This window comes from Rhinolophus sinicus, chromosome 18, assembly GCF_057876585.1.
Source record: "Rhinolophus sinicus isolate RSI-liver-muscle chromosome 18, RSI-T2T, whole genome shotgun sequence".
NCBI lineage: Eukaryota > Metazoa > Chordata > Mammalia > Chiroptera > Rhinolophidae > Rhinolophus > Rhinolophus sinicus.
This window is the reverse complement of record NC_142518.1, coordinates 5,165,384-5,183,799: the sequence shown is the minus strand read 5'-3', so window position 1 is coordinate 5,183,799 and position 18,416 is coordinate 5,165,384. Positions and strand designations below refer to the sequence as shown.

The 18,416-nt window shown below is 46.8% G+C and overlaps 1 protein-coding gene across 3 annotated transcripts in view; it reads right to left on the bottom strand.

Annotated features, from left to right (window-relative positions):
* WWC3 (WWC family member 3) overlaps nt 1–18,416 on the bottom strand; it is a 101,886-nt gene that overhangs the window by 58,472 nt on the left and 24,998 nt on the right. For 2 of the 3 annotated variants that reach the window (XM_088795263.1, XM_019746296.3), the window contains exons 2-3: nt 10,786–10,895; nt 4,633–4,836 (exon numbers count right to left, since the gene is read on the bottom strand). In XM_088795263.1, the coding sequence (XP_088651389.1) occupies nt 4,633–4,836; nt 10,786–10,895 (314 nt within the window). Of the gene's footprint in view, nt 1–1,766; nt 1,887–4,632; nt 4,837–10,785; nt 10,896–18,416 lie in introns of all 3 variants that reach the window. The other variant, XM_088795262.1, reaches the window with a different exon arrangement.

The window sequence follows — 18,416 nt, the reverse complement described above, 5'->3', positions numbered from 1 at the left end:
CATCTCACTGCTCTACAAAGCATGAAACAGGACTGGGTACCAGACAACTAGCTCCTAAGCTCAAGCAAATAAAGTTGGGTTCTTAGCCTCATGGGAACACGTGTGCTCCAATCCAGCAAAGCATCGAAGTTTGCTTTGGTCAGGCACAGAAAACATCAAGGCTTAGATATTCTTAGATATCAGACAGTCCAGTATTGACACAAAAATCATTCCTCTCCAATGAATGGAGTTTTATTCTGGTGATTTCCATAATTCAGGGGGAAGTCTGTGAAGGGTGTGGGCAAGATCCACTTCCCCTCCTGCCACCCTCCTCTGGACCCTTCTGCTCCAATATTAGAAATATTAGTTAATTCCTCTGTTCACCATATTGCCTCATTTCCCCTCTACAACCAGCCCTTAAGGATAAATTGTGTCCCCAACATTTAGTATATACCAACGACAGGTGCTAAATAAACATCTGTTGAAAACTAAGTGAATAGTTTAGCAGTCCTACCATGGGCCATGAGAAAGTAAAAAAGTAGAAAATGCTCTGCCTTCCACTTGCCCCATTTAGTGTTGCAAACTAGTCAGATGACTTGTCAATTTATAACCAGTCTTTATTTCCAGATCACTTGAACAATGGGAGGGCCAGGTGTTCCAAAAACACCATCAGCTCTTCTGGCGACCTGTTCCATGTCCAGGAAACAGCAGCCAGCACTGAAGGCTACCCACACAGACAGATCTGGATTCAAATCCAAGTCTACCGCTTACCAGGTATGTAACCGCAAAGAAGTCATTTAGCCGCCCCAATATTCGCTTTCCTGTGTGTGCAATGAAGATAGCATCGTGTGCTTCACCATGTCGCAATCATAACAATGCAGAGAAAACTCTAGCTCATTGAATATTGGCTCCTTTAGCTTCAAGGAATCATGGGAAGGAAGCTCAAATGTTCCTCTGTGCCTAGGACCAGAGCAAGGACACGCCTCCCTGCTTTAGATGCCTAGCGCTGAGAGCGGGCTGGGCAGCGTGAGAGCTGTGTGGCCGGTTGCAGCCCAGGAATGCTATGGCTCCTACCAGCAGCAGCTCCTGACGTGGGCCCAGACCTCTGGAGGAGACATGTTAGAGCATGACGGGTCAAGCTAATAGAATCACTGTCTTGAACTTTATCCTGTGGCCAAAAATAATTCATTTGAGTCATATCTAAGAGTTTTCCTCATTGTAACCGATAGCTCAGGTTAAATGGCAAATTGAAAGAGCTTGGTGAAAACCCCAGGGACAGCAGCAACCTGATAAACCACTTGGGTTCATTCTAGATGCCATTCGTCGTCTTTTCCCCTGATGACATCCAGTGGCCTCTCCGGCCCCATCATGAAAACAGACAGGCCTGATCTAGCCTCCAAGGCAACTACACAAGCAGATGCCGAGCTTGTGACGAGGCAGACACTCCCAGGGGGCTGGGGAGCGGAATGTGCCGCGCATGTTCGAATTGCAAGTCCACACCACAGAATCATGTGCTTCCTCTGCTAAAGGTGCCTTCATCCGCCACTTCAAAGGCAGCAACCTGCGAAGCATTTCTTCCTAGGCATTAATACAGTTCCGTGGAGCACAGGAAAGAATGTAATTGAGTGCAAGTCCCTCTGTACCCCAATGGCAAGGGAGTGCCACGCCCATGGAGACCTAAACCGGCTGAGGGACATGCCTATTTACATCCTCAAGGGCTGCAGTCCCGAGTCCCCACGCTCACTGCAAAGGCCATTCTGGTAGAGTAGCCAGTAAGTAAGACACACCTTCTCTTGAGGCAATTTTTCCTCTCAATCGTTGGCAAGAAACTTCCTTCCAAGTCTTTCTCATACGTCCTTCTCCCGTTCCATTCTTGGAAACACTGATTGGAGAGCCGCTTTGGAGACCTAACCAAACGGGACCATGGAACAAATAAGGTGCCTGAAGGCTACTGGGAGGAAACACGCTATTAGGTTGAATCATATGAAATTGCCAATAGTCAGACCTTTTTAAGCTACAGAAATGACAATTTTATATAGTTCAACCTAGCTTCTACCAAGTAACTTTCTGAAAAGTTTACACTCACTCACTGTATGATCTCCGAAATAGGTAAAAGTCAGTGCTTCAACTAGATGTGACCTTGGGCGCCAAGTCCATGGGTTCCCAGTCCTAGGAGATCACTTCACAGGGACCACATGCTGGCCCATAAAAGTCATCTTAATAGATTGCAAAAAACTGAAACTTCTAGTGTAGTGTCTGACCACAATGGGATTAAATTAGAAATCAACAGCACATCTTTAAAAAGTCCCAACAACTTACTTTTAAAGAACCCATGGGTCAAAAAATAAATCACAAAGGAAATGAGAAAATATTCTGAACTGACTGAAAATGAAAATACCAAAATTTGTGGGATGCAGTTGAAGTCATACTAAGAAGAGAATTTATACCTTTAGAAGCTAAGTGAGAAAATAAGAAAAGTCTAAAATCAATGACTTAAGTTTCCACTTCAGGAAGCTAGAAAAGGAGGAACAAATTAAAGCCAAACTAAGTAGAAACATAGAAATAACAAAGAGGAGAAAGCAATAAGATAGAAAACAGAGAAGAGATGGGAGGAGAGAAAGGAACCCAAAAGCTAGCTCATTGTAAAGATAAATCCAATCAACGAAAGTTTAGCTACACTGATTAAGGAAAAAAGAAGACACAAATTATTAAGATCAGGAATGAAAAGGAGAGGACACCACCTCAGAGCCATCAGACATTAGAGTTATAAGGGGATTCTACAAACACTTTACAAACTTGACAGCTTGGATCAGTGATCAGCAATTTCCCTGAAGGCCAAATCCAGCTTGTTACCTGTTTTTATACTTTTACCAGAACAAGCCACACACATTCGTTCACATATTGTCTCTGGCTGCTTTTGCATTATAACAGCAGTGTTGAGTAGCTGTGAATGAGACCATATGGCCCACAGAACCGAAAATATTTACTACCTATCTGACCCTTTAGAGTCTTTACTTACTTCTGGATTAGTTGAAATAGACAAATTCATTGAAGCACACAAATACCAGAACTCATTCAAGAAGAAATAGAAAATCTGAACAGCCCTGTATCTATTACAGGTACCGATTTTGTACTTACAAACATTCTCACAAAGAACTCCAGGTCCACATGGCTTTTCTGGTGAATTCTATCAAATGGTTAGGAAAGCATTAATACCAATCCCACACAAACTCTTTCTGAAAAAAGAGATGGAGGGAACACTTCCCAATTCATTTTGTGAGGCCAGTATTATGCTGATACCAAAATCGGAGAAAGACATTATAGAAAAAAACTAGGGAGATGAGAAACCAGCCTCTGAAAAATTAGCCCGGAGCTGACTCATCGCATTCTGATGGGCAGTTAAAATAAAAAACAAAAAATCTAGGACATACCAGTATCTGCAGAACAAGAGAGAACACAACCTGGAAACATACCATTGTACCTGAGGCCCTGCGTTCTCTCAAGGTACATGGTAAGAGAACTATCTGAAATTCTTGATACGGAGGGGAAACCCCATCTCTCTCTTCCCCACAGCGTGTGTGGCTTATTCACCTTCAATGGCAGCTGCAATAAAAAAAGACCTATGGCCCTTTGGCCTTAACTCCATTCTGACTTGCAACACAGAATAAAGCTTTGACCATATCTTAATGTGCAAAGCTGTGGCACCAGAGCCAAATACTTGGCAACATGGTGGTCATGTCACACGTTAAGTCTTTCCATGTCTCAGCTACACTTAGGTTTTTAGACTATAAAACCTAGTGGTACCAACTTCATATATTGTCCCCAAGCTCTCTGGCACCCGGGACAGTTGTGGCCGTGCACACCTGTGGTGGGCCGTTACATGTGACAGTTCTGCTGGGAAGGCATGGCTCAAGCAGAGACTGATTGTTGGTAACAAAATGCCGTGGCTTCCAAGACTGGACCTGGTACCTTCAATCCCTGAGCCTCTGCTGAGTACTACTGGAATGGGAGCCCACCTCCGGCAGCCCCCCAAAGGAAGAGGGGTTCCCGTTGAGAACATCAGTGTGCACCATCCATCTAACTTGAGGGGCAGAAAGAGTCCCCCCAATTCCCTGGGTTACCCTAAGTTCCTCCACCTTCAGTGTACTGCCCAAGAAAGGATCCTACAAAGAGACAGGTGCTTGACATATGTGAAGGCTCCTGAATCTTTCCATCCAGAATCAATGAAACCGTTGTGTGGATTTCCCAAGGATCGCCCGCCATAGTACTAACTGCAGAGATCTCTGGGTGAAGGTCTTTTCCACACTGACAAACGTGAGACACGATTTGTCACTACGTGAAATTTGCTTGTTCATGTTCTACCTCCCCTACCCAGATGTAAGTAAGCTCCATGAGGGCAGGGACCTTTCCTTTCTTAGCTGCCACCGTATCGCAGTGCCTGGGCATAAGGTAGGCACTTGGTAAGTATATGCTAAAGGAGTGGCTCCTGGACGGCCATCGGATTCCAGTGCGGAACACTGATGACGTAACAGTATGCGAACAGAAACGTGATGCAGCTGTCTTGCCCTAGTCAAGTTCGGTGTTTGCAGAGAGTCGAGCAGAGAGACAGCTTTTAGAGTCACACGTGTTAACCATAGGAGTCAGTCAACTCACAGCTGGCGTAGGAGCGGCTGTCATCCTCACACATTTTGTGCAGCTGCTGGTATTCCTCCTGTGCCAGCTCGAAGCGCTGCTGCTTAATCTGGTAGATCTCTTTCTTGGCATTGAGAGCCTCCTGGGCTACAATTAAATACTCCTTCAACATCCGTTCCTGCTCTCGTCTCCACTGTTCTCTGGGATCCTCAATCTGGGTAAGCTCTGAAATTAAGAGGAAGAATGTTAAGTGACTCCCAAGTGAAATCTCTAGGCTGCCCAGTAGGCATGCAGTTCTGTGACTAGTCGCTATGAAAATTAAGTACCAGGGTGCACATTGTGGACCAGTCTACACAACAAACCTTCCTAGTGGAACTAGTGCAACTCCTTCTATTTTTATATCCACAGTTCAAATGAGGACGAAACTCTACAGATATGAAATAGTTCACTGGGAAGGGAAGACAATACCAGACAATTTTTCAAACTGTAAATAAACGGTGGCAGAGAGGAACAGAAATGAACTCCTCACGGTCAAACTAAGCGATTTCCAACCCTCTCCTCACTGCCCTCTGACCCAGCTTTCACCACCCACACCCGACAGGCAGCCTTGTGTGTTCTTCGTGGCCTTCCTTGTCTCCTCCCACCCATAAATGCCCCCATTTCCCACTCTGGCTTTCTCACACTACAAGCTGCCAGAAGGGCTCAGGCCTTCCTCTGGCTCTGACCTCTCTTCTGAGCTCCCATCTTTTTTTTGCCAATTGCCTCCTAGATGCTTCTCCACCCAGACAGACTGAAAGTAATTCTGGGTCATTCGTCCAAAGCAGAACTCGTTCTTACACGGTACCCTTTCACTACCCAGCCCAAAACCCAACCAAACGATGACACCACACAGGCCTGCTTCTCCTCTGCCCTCCCTCTTGAAGTAAGTGGTGTCATCTGAACACACCCACTTAGCCGACCAGGGAATCCGGCCTAGGACTCACCCTCAGAGAAGCCCCGCTCCTCTCACTCACGCAGAATATGCCGTGGGGCATCAAGAACTGAGGGTTCCTGCCCGTAGACATAACACTGACGACACACCCTTCTCTCCATCTCCCCTTAGTTCACTCACACCCTCACGATCTCTCTCCAAAACCACCCAGGCTTGCTGTCTCGTCCACCAAAAGCCATCCTCAGTGCACTCACCGAACTTGACTTCCTATCTCTGCTTGCAAGTCTTGAACACACGAAGGCCTTTTAAAGTACGAAGTCTAGTATCCTCCACATGATATATGAGTCCTGAGACTAACTTGCAGCTTCCCTTCTAGTTTCTGCCCTTTTTCTCCACAAATATCCTCTAAACAGACTGAATTTGTCCCCAGTCCCCATCTTTGGCAATGCTGATCTGTGGATTTGTTCATGCTGCTTCTGTCCTCTTCTGCCCACCAGGAAACCTTACCATCTTTCAAGTCCCTTTGCAAAGACACCTCTTTTGTGAAGCCTTCTCTGCCCCTCAGAATATATATGTCTCTGTGCAAAGGCTAAGACTACTATTCCTACCACCGTGTTTCCCCAAAAATAAGACTTAGCTGGACCATCAGCTCTAATGTATATTTTGGAGCAAAAATTAACATGAGACCCGGTCTTATTTTAATATAAGACCACATATAATATAATATAATATAATATAATATAATATAATATAATATAAGATAATACCGGGTCTCGTATTAATTTTTGCTCCAAAAGACACATTAGAGCTGAAGGTCTGGCTAGGTCTTATTTTCGGGGCAACACGGCACTTGGCACAGAACTGCTTTATATTTCTTTGTTCCCACCTGAACTACGAGCTCTAGAAGGTAGGTGCACAGCCTCAGTCATCCTTCTACTCTCAGCACCTTTCATCAGGCTGAAACCCAGAAGGCACTCAATTGTTGACTGCAGGCTCACTGAATGAGGAGGGAGGGGGCAGTCTGCTCTGCGGACAGAGGACTATGGTTCTGAAATCAGATCCTTACATTGAGGGGATGGAGTGAGCAAATGGGCAAGACACCCCCACTCAGGAAAGACAAAACCCTCCTTCAAGCAACAAATCTTCTAGTGGAGGCTTCAACAGAAGTGCCACCCAAAATGAAGTGAAAAAAATGGAAAGCGGTGCCCCTGTTCCCCATTTAGACACCCCAGCCTGTGGTGGCTGTTACAATGATGACATATCGGTAAATATATGCAGGCTGCTGGCAGCCAAAACAAAATAAAAGCGAGTTCATAGGAGAGAAAGGCTGGACAAATTCCCACACCCAAATCCTAAATAAATATGCAAAGTAATTCTTCATAAAGTGTGCTTGGGCACACAACAGCCAAAAGGCGGAAACAACCCTAATTCCATCAACTGATCAATAAAATGCGGTCTATCCATGTACACAATGGAATTGCATTCAGCCATAAAAGGGATGGAGCTCTGACACTCACTGCAACACGGATGAACCTCAGAAACGTGATGCGGAGCGAAGGAAGCCAGACACAAAGGGCACAGTATGCAAATCCATAGGGACAGAAAGGAGACTCGGAGTTGTCAGGGGCTGGGAGATTGGGGGGGAAATGGGCAATGACTGCTAATGGGTTCAGGGTTTTCTTTTGGGGTGATGAAATGTTCTGGAACTAAATGGAGGTGGTGGTTCTATAATGGTGTGAATGTACCAAACGCCACTGAACCGTACACTTCATAATAGTTCATTTCACGTTCTGTGCATTTCACCTCAAAATGGTTAAAAAGGTAAATTTTACCGTTTCCCGGAAAATAACACCTAGCCGGACAATCAGCTCTAATGCGTCTTTTGGAGCAAAAAGTAATATAAGACCCGGTCTTGTATTTATTATATTACATTATATTATATTATATTACACCGGGTCTTATAGTAAAATACACGGTATTATATTATACTGTATTATATTGAATTATATTATAATTATATTATTTATATTGTATTATATTATATTATAAGACCTGGTCTTATATTAATGTTTGCTCCAAAAGACGCATGACAGCTGATTGTCCGGCGAGGTCTTATTTTCGGGGAAGCAGGGTATGCCATGTTAAACACACACATGCACGCACACACGCACACACACACGAGTGCTTGCCAGGTTGTCTCAAATAAGTACTCCCTTTTAAGGCCCGTTTCACCACCATCCCCTACCCCTGTTCTCACTGCCACTGCAGGGTCCTCCTAGAAAGCCTCTCCAAGCCTTAAAAGCTCATACGAGGAAGTAAGAAACCAAAAAAACAACAAAACTCTGAAGCCTGCCCTAGCCCCGGAGTTCAGCTTCAGCAAGCCTGGGGTGGGGGGAGGGCAGAGTCACTGCTGTGTGTAACTGCCCGACTGCCGTCTCTGGCGTTTGTTCAGCCATGAGACCCACCATGGCCGACGGGCATTGTTCACACTCTGTCCATGTGCCAGCAGGTCCTGGGAACCACGAAGGAGGTCAGCCCAGGGCCCCTCTGGTCCCTCACCCCGCTGTCGACCTGCACAGTTCCAATTTAATATGACTGCCTCCTCAGGTTCGATGCCTTTTTAAAGCTGTGCTATCAAGAGCTGGGTTCTCTCTCAGTAGCGAGTTTTCTGGAATGGGGTCTTTGGTACCCCATGTACAAATGAGTACACCAATAATGACCTTTCTTGTTCCTGAAAAGAAAACAAGAGTTGAGTTCCCTGAAGGTCTCAGCGGGGAGAGGAGGTGTAACCCCAGAGCTGTCTTTACCAGCATGCTCTATGATGCCGGGCCATCCCAGTTATGCTCAAGGTGGCATCAAGACAGTCCTTGATGATTACTCAGTTTTAGGGTTCACAGCCATGTCTAGAGTGCCACAGCGAACCCTTGAGGGTGGAGACTGGGTCTCACTTTCCTGCGTCCCCAGGGCCTAAAGAGTGGCCAGCACAGAAGCGCTGGATGACGCTTGCTCTGACTCAGCGGCCAGGCGAGCCAGGGGGCAGGGAGGGATGAGCAAGTTGGTTTATGAGAGAGACGAGCCAGAACAGGTCCTGGGCCTCTGCAGGCAGGCAGGCAGGCAGGCAGGCAGGCAGGCAGGCTTTCCAGAAAGGTTGTGTAAGGCAGATGCCGATGCAGCTCAGTCATACCGCCGGGCCCGGGAGGCAAAAGCCTGGTGATGAAGCCATGGTGCACATGTACCCAGGCCCACAGCGCCGCAATGAGAACTGCCCTCCCCTGTGGGAACTGCCCTCCCCTGTGGGAGTGGCCCTCACCTGTGGGAGTGGCCCTCCCCTGTGGGAGTGGCCCTCCCCTGTGGGAGTGGCCCTCCCCTGTGGGAGTGGCCCTCACCTGTGGGAACTGCCCTACCTGTGGGAACTACCCTACCTGTGGGAGTGGCCCTCAGCTGTGGGAAGGGCCCTCACCTATGGGAGTTGCCCACCAGCAGCTGAGAAGGCAAGCCCAGATGGCCAGACACCCCGAACACACACAGACTCGGGGCCATGGGAGGGCTGCTCTCAGCCGGAGCCTTGCTAAGCACTGCACCCTGTCAGTGGGCGGTGGATCCACCTAGAAGCCCTCTTCCCAGTTATTTAAGTGCTTGCCCCAGAGCCCAAACTCTTGTTCACAGAGCTGCAACCTAGTGCAGGGCTGAGTGCCATGTATCAGAAACTCCACTGTCCCCAGACTGACACAGGAAGCTCGCCATTCAAGTTTCCAAATGTTGAACTCGGGGGGTGAGTCGGTAAGTGATATGATGAAACTGGCCCTAAAGACACCAAGCCGGCTCGATGACACTAAAAGGACATGAGGAGCCACAGCACCAGAATGAGGAAAGAGCTTCAAAGTCACGCATGGGGTGGGCACAGTGCATCTTCAGGCCCCCCCAGCCTTCCCCGCACTTAATAAATCGGAGGGCAGAAAGCACACTTGGGGGAAGCCAGGCTTTGTGTCCCCAGTAGTAAAAATTGACAATGACAGAAACACTTGAGGGCAGCCAGATTGAAAATGGGAGAGAGTGAGAAAGTGTGAACCTGAGAGAGAAATGGATCCCCAGCTGATACCCAATCAAGAAAGGGTGATGAATGAAGAGGCAGAAAGCCAAGAGCGAGGGGTGGAGAACAGATCTAGAACAAAATGGAGCCTGTGAACCAGGGTGTGTTGACCTCGGCACTACTGACACTGGGGGTCGGCCCATTCTCTGCGGCAGGGGCCGTCCTCTGCATTGCAGGCAGCTTAGGAACGTCTCTGGTCTCCACTCACTAGATGCCGGTAGCACTGCTGCCACGTGTGGCCATGGAAAATGCCTCCAGACATTAGCCAGTGTCCCTGGGAGGCAAAATCAGCCCCGCTGAGTACAACTGTTCTAAACAGTTCTACAGAAAAGGCTGGCACGGTCAAGGACCCATTATTATTTTTTTATTAGTTTCAGGTGTACAAAACAATGCAGTAGCCAGACATTTACACCCCTCACAAAGTGATAACCTCCTCCCCCAATCTACTAGCCTCTGACATCGTATATAGGTGTTAGTTTCAGACTCTATTCCCTACACTGTACTCCACATCCCATGACTATATGTGTGTGTGTATATATATATATACACACACACACACACACACACACACACGTATAGGTGTATATATATTAAATTATATATTAAACTGTATATATATTAAATTATAGTTGACATTCATTGTTATTCAGCTTCAGCCTCAGGTGTACAGGACGGTGAAGGACCCATTATTTTAGCTGTAGTCTTTACACCCTTCGCACTCTTCACAAAAATCAAAAAGGTCTGGTGTATTCAAGTTAAATGCATAAGCCAAAATGAAGTTAAGGTAACCACTTGGGCAGTTATTGTTCCAAGAACTTGTAAGCTTCACTTTGCAATAACCAACCTTCTCATTATGAGAAGTATTTCTCTTTTCAGACTGCCTAGGAAATTTATTCCTTATTTAGATATTAAGACCCTCCATTACACATAAGCCATGCAGTCCTGAGCAATACGCAAGCAAGGTAGCTACATAACTGCTTCACTGTTTTAAGAACTCATCTAAAGAACACTTCACATTACATTTATAAAACCCAGTTTAACGCTGTGTCGGGGAGTCATGATTCTTTTGCTCCCCAAAAGGAGATTTAGCATCTTTGAGACCAACATGAAAAGTCATTCACATATAGTAACCCAAATGTGCCACTCTACTTACTATTTATGTGGTCCATGTAATAAATTCCAATCTGTTTATCATATACAGTTTCCCATCCTAAAGGAAGTTCGTCCCCAACACAATCAGCAAAGGTCAATGGCTTTGTAATCCTGCAAAATAAAACCATAAAAGCAAATTTGAAAAGCAGTTCAATTTCATGTAAGTTTGCTGAATCGACTCTAGAATCAGGTTTTAATGCAAAATTATATATGATCTAATCGACTGCTTTGGCCCCAAATTTGGTTGCAAAATTAATTCACCTGCTTTGCCTAAATAATAATCAGTAACAATATCAGTACGCACACAGTTAAAGGCATTACTATCTCAAAGAGCAACTTTAAATACCAGCGAAAATAGACATTGAAAGTTACAAAACAGGTAAAACAAGCATCTTCTTCCAAGCAGTGTGTTTAAGGAGGTGATGACAGTGGAATGCAGCTCTCTGCTTCGTTCTCATTCCCTGGGCAATGTTCCCCCTTCACAACTTTTCACCTCCATACATTACAGCTTAAATATATCTAAAATGCCTTTGTACTATTTTCACCTACCAGTGGTCATAAGTTAAGGAGTTAAACATTGACCACCGACCAAATGCGAAAAGCCAAACAAGTATGGTGACAATACAAGGAGATGCCTGGTAAATACTGCCTGGATTCCTGATACAGTGGGAGTCAAGACTGCAAAGGGTCCTTTTGGTTTTCTGGAGGAAAACAAGAAAAGCACATTGTCTACAGACCTCTCTTCTTGCAGTAAATCTGACTGAGGAAACCTTGGCTTGACACAGATAGATAAAGGAAAGGTTTCCAGATGGGTTTCTTTAAGCAGAATGCCTCCCTCCCCCACAGCCCACAATCACACTGATTGACAAGACAGCTGTTGTATAAAACGGGCCACACCTATAATTGTCTGAGCCCGGGCAGCGATCTATTCGGCCGGCTCTATAAATGCACGCTGACTGGCATGCATGGGAATCCAATAACCTAAATTTCGCTAACTCAATCCTCCCACATCCTCTGTTCAAATCCCTGGCCCCAGGAAAGTGAGACACCACAGCCACGCCAAACCCCACAAGACCAGCATATATTTTGAACATGCTATTCCCCCAAATTGGTTCGACAATAAGGCTGTGTCTCCCCCAGTAGCACTTAGAAACTGATGAACATCGTCAGGACGGTGCTGATTGGAACTCGTCTGCACTTTAAACACATAGTTTGAAAGAGTTAGAGTCACTATCAGAATAGAAATATACAGAAGGTGAAATACGCCACGGACACCCTCCCAAATCCCATGCACTCAAAACATCACAAGAGCCTATTGCATGCCGGTGCCATCCCACAGCACCAGCGTCCATGGCACAAATCCTTCCAGGTTGGGAATGCTGTGGCAGTGGCGTGGTTCCACGTCAAGCAGGGAAGGACAGGGTGTTGTGCATGATACAAGCCCTGCAGGAGACCAACCCACAACAAAAACAATGCTACTTTGAGATAAAACTGAGTCCTGACTACATGTCTGCTATTCTAGATTCACGTATAAACCTAGTGAAAAATGCCCAAGCACAGGCGCGTTCTAAGCATGGTAACATATATATGATCTCATGGAATCAACAACTAGAGGGGGGGAATATCCACACAATAGCCAAAAGGTGGAAACAACTAAGGGCCCTAAACTGTGAACAGATATATGCTACAGCGTAGGCAGACCCTGAAATCATTGTGCTGGGTGAAAGAAGCCACATACAGAAGTCCACAGTTGGGTGGTTCCATGTAGAAGAAATGTCCAGATTACGCAAATCCATAAAGACAGATAGTAGACCAGTGGTGCTGGCACTGGGGGAAAAAGGGACTGGGGAGTGACTGCTAATGGGTATGGGACTTCCTTTAGGGGTGATCAAAATATTCTGGAATTAGATCGTGGCGACGGCTGTACAACTCTGTGAATATACTGAAAATGAATAAACTGTATACCTTAAATGGTGAATTTTATGGTATATGTGAATCACATGTCAATTTTAAAAACTATGATGAAAGGAACATCTCTGTGTATAAAGCTCATAATCTGTATTTACAATTATTTTCTTCAAAAGATTCCCAGAAGTAAATTTACAAGGTCCTTTCTCCCTATCTTAAATTCAGTGTAAAAAATTCAGACAATAAAGTATAAAGAATAGGAAATAAAATCGCCTATAACCCAGAAGCCCTGGGTTCATGCTTTAGTCTATTCCCCACCCCCCTTCTTTTTCCTACATTTTTTCCACAGCTGACATCATACTAGATACAATTTCACACTCTGATTTTTTTCATTTGTGTATTTCCTCCGGCCCTTTAACTCTTTGTCAGCATCACTTTCTGTCATGTTGGAATCTTCCATCATGTGCAGTAAACCATAATCCATTTACCAGCCACCTCAAGTCATCTACTTAGGTACGTTCCAATTTTCTGCTCTCTATTGTAAATAATGGGTATGAGCTTACAGTAAATGCTTGATGCATGTTGCCAAAGTGCTTTACCATCAGTGTACACTCCTCCCAGTGAAGTCCGTGATGGTCTTTCTCATCACCCTCTGGGGATATCTTTAACACACTGGTTCAAGGGCTCAGAATAAACCCATATGGCACAAGAGCACTTTACTTTCAAGGAACAAGTTAGTAGGGAGTACAGCCTAAGTTTAACAGCCTTTTCAGAATGTGGGTGAGTTGGGGAAACATGGTAAGCAATGAACTGAGAAGTAGGGTACCCACTGTTCCCATACATCACAGCACGCTCTAATGTTGTATCGTGATCAGGCTCTAGCCAATGGGCTGTGGACAGAGGTAATGTACACCCCATCCGGGCTTGTCTTCTTGTAGGACCCTCCGTGCAAACCTGTCCGCAACCCAGTAGACGATGGCTGCTAGAGTCTGAATGTTTGTGTGCCCCCAAAATTCCTATGTTGAAATCCTAATGCCCAATACGATGGTATCTGGAGAAAGTGTCACCCAGCAGGGGTCCCTCTGCCACAAAAATAACAGAAAAAGAATTTCTCATTAAGCCCATCAAGTACCTAGTTCTGAAAACACTTTGCTTACCTCCACATGTAAGCTCTAACAATACAACTTAGAGGAAAATAAAGATACACTTCAGCCCACTTGGTAAAAAGAATTTTTTAGGGCAGTGCTATCCCCAAGAAATGTAATGAGAGCCACATACTTATTTCAAAAATTTCCAGCAGTCACACTCAAAAGAGTAAAAAGAAACAGGTGAAATTGAGCTTAATAGCATATTTTATTAGTCCCAATATATGAAAAATACTATCAACTTAACATGACTATAAAAACTATAAACATGAGATTTTGCATCTTTTTTTTATGAATTCTTTGAAATCCAGTGTGTGTTGTACATGTAGAGCCCATCTCATGACTCAAGGGACTCGTCGCCCATGTGGCTGTGGCTATTGCGCTGGACAGCACTGCTCTAGGGCCTCACCTAGTTCTAGAACCATCTGATTCTACAGAGGATCACAGCAAAATCCGCCAGCTGACACTGAGACCACATAAGAACTATCTGGCCTGAGAAGCCGTCTTCCACAAGGCCATAGTGGGGATCCCTAAAGAGGCACGTTTCTAAGACCACAAAACCTCATGCAGGGAACTCGCTTCCCTCCTGTGCCTTGGTCCATCTGCATTCCCAGCAACCAGCGGGAATCGCTGTGCCCCAACAGGGACTGTTCCTTCCCATTGCCATGTTTCCCTCCCCCTCCCTTCCTGTTCAAATCCTAATGTGTCTTCCCAGATGTGGTCCAGACTCCTCCTGCCCAGACTGCACCCACCCCAGCAGAAAGTAAGCTGTCCTTTCTTTGGCCAACCTCAGTAGTTTCTCTCTCCTCCTGGGACATTTATTAAAACGGGAAGTAGAACATGGTTATTTGTTCACGTCGCATCTCCCTAGTGTTTACTCCTTCTGGGCAAGAATGGCATGTCCTCCAGCTCTGACCTGCCCCCACAGGCTCCGCGTCATGCCCCACAGCATGCTCCGCTGCACACACAGACTTGACCTGTCAATGGCAAGTGCAGTCTGCCACCAAATCTATGTCTACGGCAGCTCTAGAGCTGTTTGGGGGATGTTGCTGTCTTCACAAAATACACGCTCATGAGCAGGTGCGCAGACCTGAGGCTTGAGACACGGGATCCCAGAGAGTGGGCTGCAGCACCATGCATGTATCACTTCCTCTGCGAGGATTCACACAACAGGTGCTTGGGACCTGTTTACAAGCACAATAGGAAACGTGGGCTTGTCGCGTTACGAATGGCATCCTGGAAACACAGCACTAAGGAGAAGAGCCAGTGCAGGCCACAGGGCCCTCCCAAGGAGACCCCAAAGGCCGCTGCCTTACAAACCCCACGCACAGACCAGCCCTCAGCAGCCAGCCCCCTCCGAAAGGACCCAGGTGGGTCCTTCCCGGGGCTCCACACCAGGGGGAGCTGGCACCAGGGACAACCCTGGCCACTACGGTTCATCTAGCAGGGAGAGGAGAGAAATAATGATTCCCGGGAGTGTCTGACTTCTGCAACCTGCCTTTTCCAAAGAGGAAAAGCAGGTGTTCCAAAATACACACACAGACAGAAAGCAGACCAGTGATTGTTGAAGACCGGAGCAGGAATGAGGACATACATGGTGTGGGGGAGGGGGACGATGGGAATGTTCTAAAACCGAGTCATGGTGATGGCCGCCCAGCTACGGACATTTACTAAAACTCATCAAACTCACTAAAATGGGTGAACTTTGTGGTATGAAAATTACACCTCCCTAGAGCTGTGTTAAACACACACACACACGATAAGATTCCTAGTAAGTACTTCATTTACAGTGGAAAGAAACATTTTCAGGATTCCAAATCATATGAAACACTCAGGAGAAGGGGGAAAAACGCAAACACCTGGGCGCTACAGCGAGCCTCACGGTCATGTCACTCACAGGCAGCTGTCACACACAGCCCAGATTCTGATCCACAACGGCCACACCATGGCTCATCCATGTCCCAGAACGTCTTCAAAATGGCTGAGCACTTGAAACATTCTCAAAGCGGACAATTTCCACTTCTCTGTATTCATTCCTCACGTTCCTTTGCATCAGCTCTCATGCTACAGTCACAACCTACTACTAACTGGTGAAATTGATGGAGTAGGTCCCAAGCGGAGTTTCAGTTTAAAAAGAAAATATTAGAACACATCACACCTCATAAGGGCAATACGGCACATGCTATGTCATGAACCTTTCCTTTTGGTGCTGTGTGTGATCCAAAGTGGTCTCCTAACTTCCGGTGGCCATCAGCAGTGCACTTGGGAAGGCAGTGCTCCAGGATAAACCTATAGGTGGATGTAACGAGTCACAAAAGCACTAGCGTGGTTCATGGGCAGGTTTTGCAGACACAGCTGAAAGCGTGCAGCCACACCCACCAGCCCTGGGCAAAGCCCGCCATGTGCTCACCAGACAAGGAGAGCTTCCTTGAATCAGGGCCACCATTTTAGGAGGTGGGGCCATTACCACCACCCCCACTTTTCCTGGGAAGAAACTGAGCTTAGGGACACACGCCTAAGAAGTGGCAAGCCCTGGCCGCAGAAGTGGGCAGTGGAGACTCAGAAGAAGCCTGCTCGGGTACCCAGCAGGTGGCTCTCTGCACCCCTGCAGGACTCACAGAAGAAATTCAAGCACAAAATTAATGGGTTCCAAGAGCCGATAAGGCAGGAACCACCATCCCTGAGTAAAACACTAGAAATAAAAATGCTGCATTGCTGCTATAAGAATAAGCAGATACGTACTGTTTTCCACTTTTTAATAATTTTTTCTCTCTCTTACCCTCCTGACAAATTCCTAATGATGATTACTCTGATGAGCACACAGGTAGGGAAGTTAATGGCCACCATCTTGATTTTAATATGGCCGAAATGCTAGGTGAGCTTCTTACCACAGTCCTCTAAAATAAAATACATTATTATAAAAGTTTGGTTCTTAACTTACCACTGAATATAACAGACAGGAAGGGATGTTGAAAAATTAAATGAGGAGGTGTTCAGGATGGATTTGGGGGAAAAGAAACATAGTAACAATTGACGGAAGGAGTAAATTCAGCTGGAATGGAAGAGGAAAACTGGCCATGGGGAACGGAGAGGCCCAACTGTCACATGCTTTAGAAATGCGATCACAGGGAGATGACCCTGGATAGTCCTGGCCACCCCTTCAGACAAGGACACACAGCGGCAGTGATGTCACAGTCCTCTGGGCTTTGTGATCTCACTTTCAGCTTTGCAAATACCAAGATCCAGCTCTTTCCTGTGTGTGGTACCAGCTGCAGCAAGTCCTGCGCCAGGCTTCTAAGAGCAAGAGCAAAAGGGGTTTATCACCTGCCCTTTTCTGCATGATTACCTCCTCCTCCTCCCCCTCCCCTGCTTCACTCCCCCCAAAAATGACTTTCAGCAGTCAGTCCATCTGTTTTCTTTTGGCATGAGAATCCCACTCTTTCTCGATGCATCTTTGCATCCATCAGCAGCTGAATCCGTGGACAAAGGCACAGGGAAAGATGCCTGAAGCGCTAAGACACTCAGTCATCCACCCAGCTCATGTGAAGTACCACGTGCCAGGAAAAAATGCGGGAAACTGTCACCTGGAAGGGACAGCAGCTCTTTTAGGTCTTGGATCTCTCCGGGAATCTGAGATAAGCCGTTGATCTCCTCCCTAGAAAAATATGCCTACATGTACACCCAAAATGCTGCCCTCATATATGCACAAAATGCTGTCCATCCGGCAAGTCCAGTTTCGGGAAGCCTGTTCCCAGCTCCTCGCCCAGGGGAAGAGGCCCCAGTAGACAGTGCAGCTCCTGGGGGACGGCCCGGTTTCACCAGTGGTGGGGTCAGAGAGAGAGGAACCCCCAGACCACTTCTAACCTGCCCTGGCCCCATGCATGGGGGCGGGGGTGAACACAGCAAAACGAAGCCTCCCCCCAAAGGCGTGGCCCATGCTGACAAAGAGCAGGGCATGGGAGGCAGGGCGTGCTATCATGGCATCTGCTTTGTGCAAAGCTCCTCTGGGCTGCAGAGAAAGTGGAGAGCAGGGAGAGGGACTGCAGGCGTGGGCAGGAAACGGCGAGGCCTGCGGAGCGAGCGTGGGGCCAGGAAAGCAGTAATGGGGGCCAGGGCCTCGCGCCCCGTGAGGCCCTTCCCCAGTGCCTGGAGCAAGGCAGGTGAGCAGAGGCATCTCAGTGGCGTGCTGTGGGAAGAGCGACAGGAACACTCGCACGACTTTGTAAGCACTTCTGTACATTTCCACGACCCTAATACTTTGCCTTCCAAGTGACATCACAAAGGCCCTGAGTTAAGGTCTTTTGTGAGGCACCTGCACCGATGCACACCTGCCCGGGGAACAATTCGTTCTGGGTGGAAAGGTTTCTGCAACGCCAGGCTGCCCTGAGACTCTCCCAGGAGGCAGGAACGGGTGTCTGCTGCCTTTCTCACGGCATCCGCAGCACGGCCCGACACACAGCTGCACGAACAAATAATGAGTGAGAGAGGCAGGCCAGGCGCCACTGAGCTGGACTTGGGACGTCCTGTAACACAGGACGCTGTCCCCAAAGGGCAGGCACTGGTGTCGGGACTCCACCAT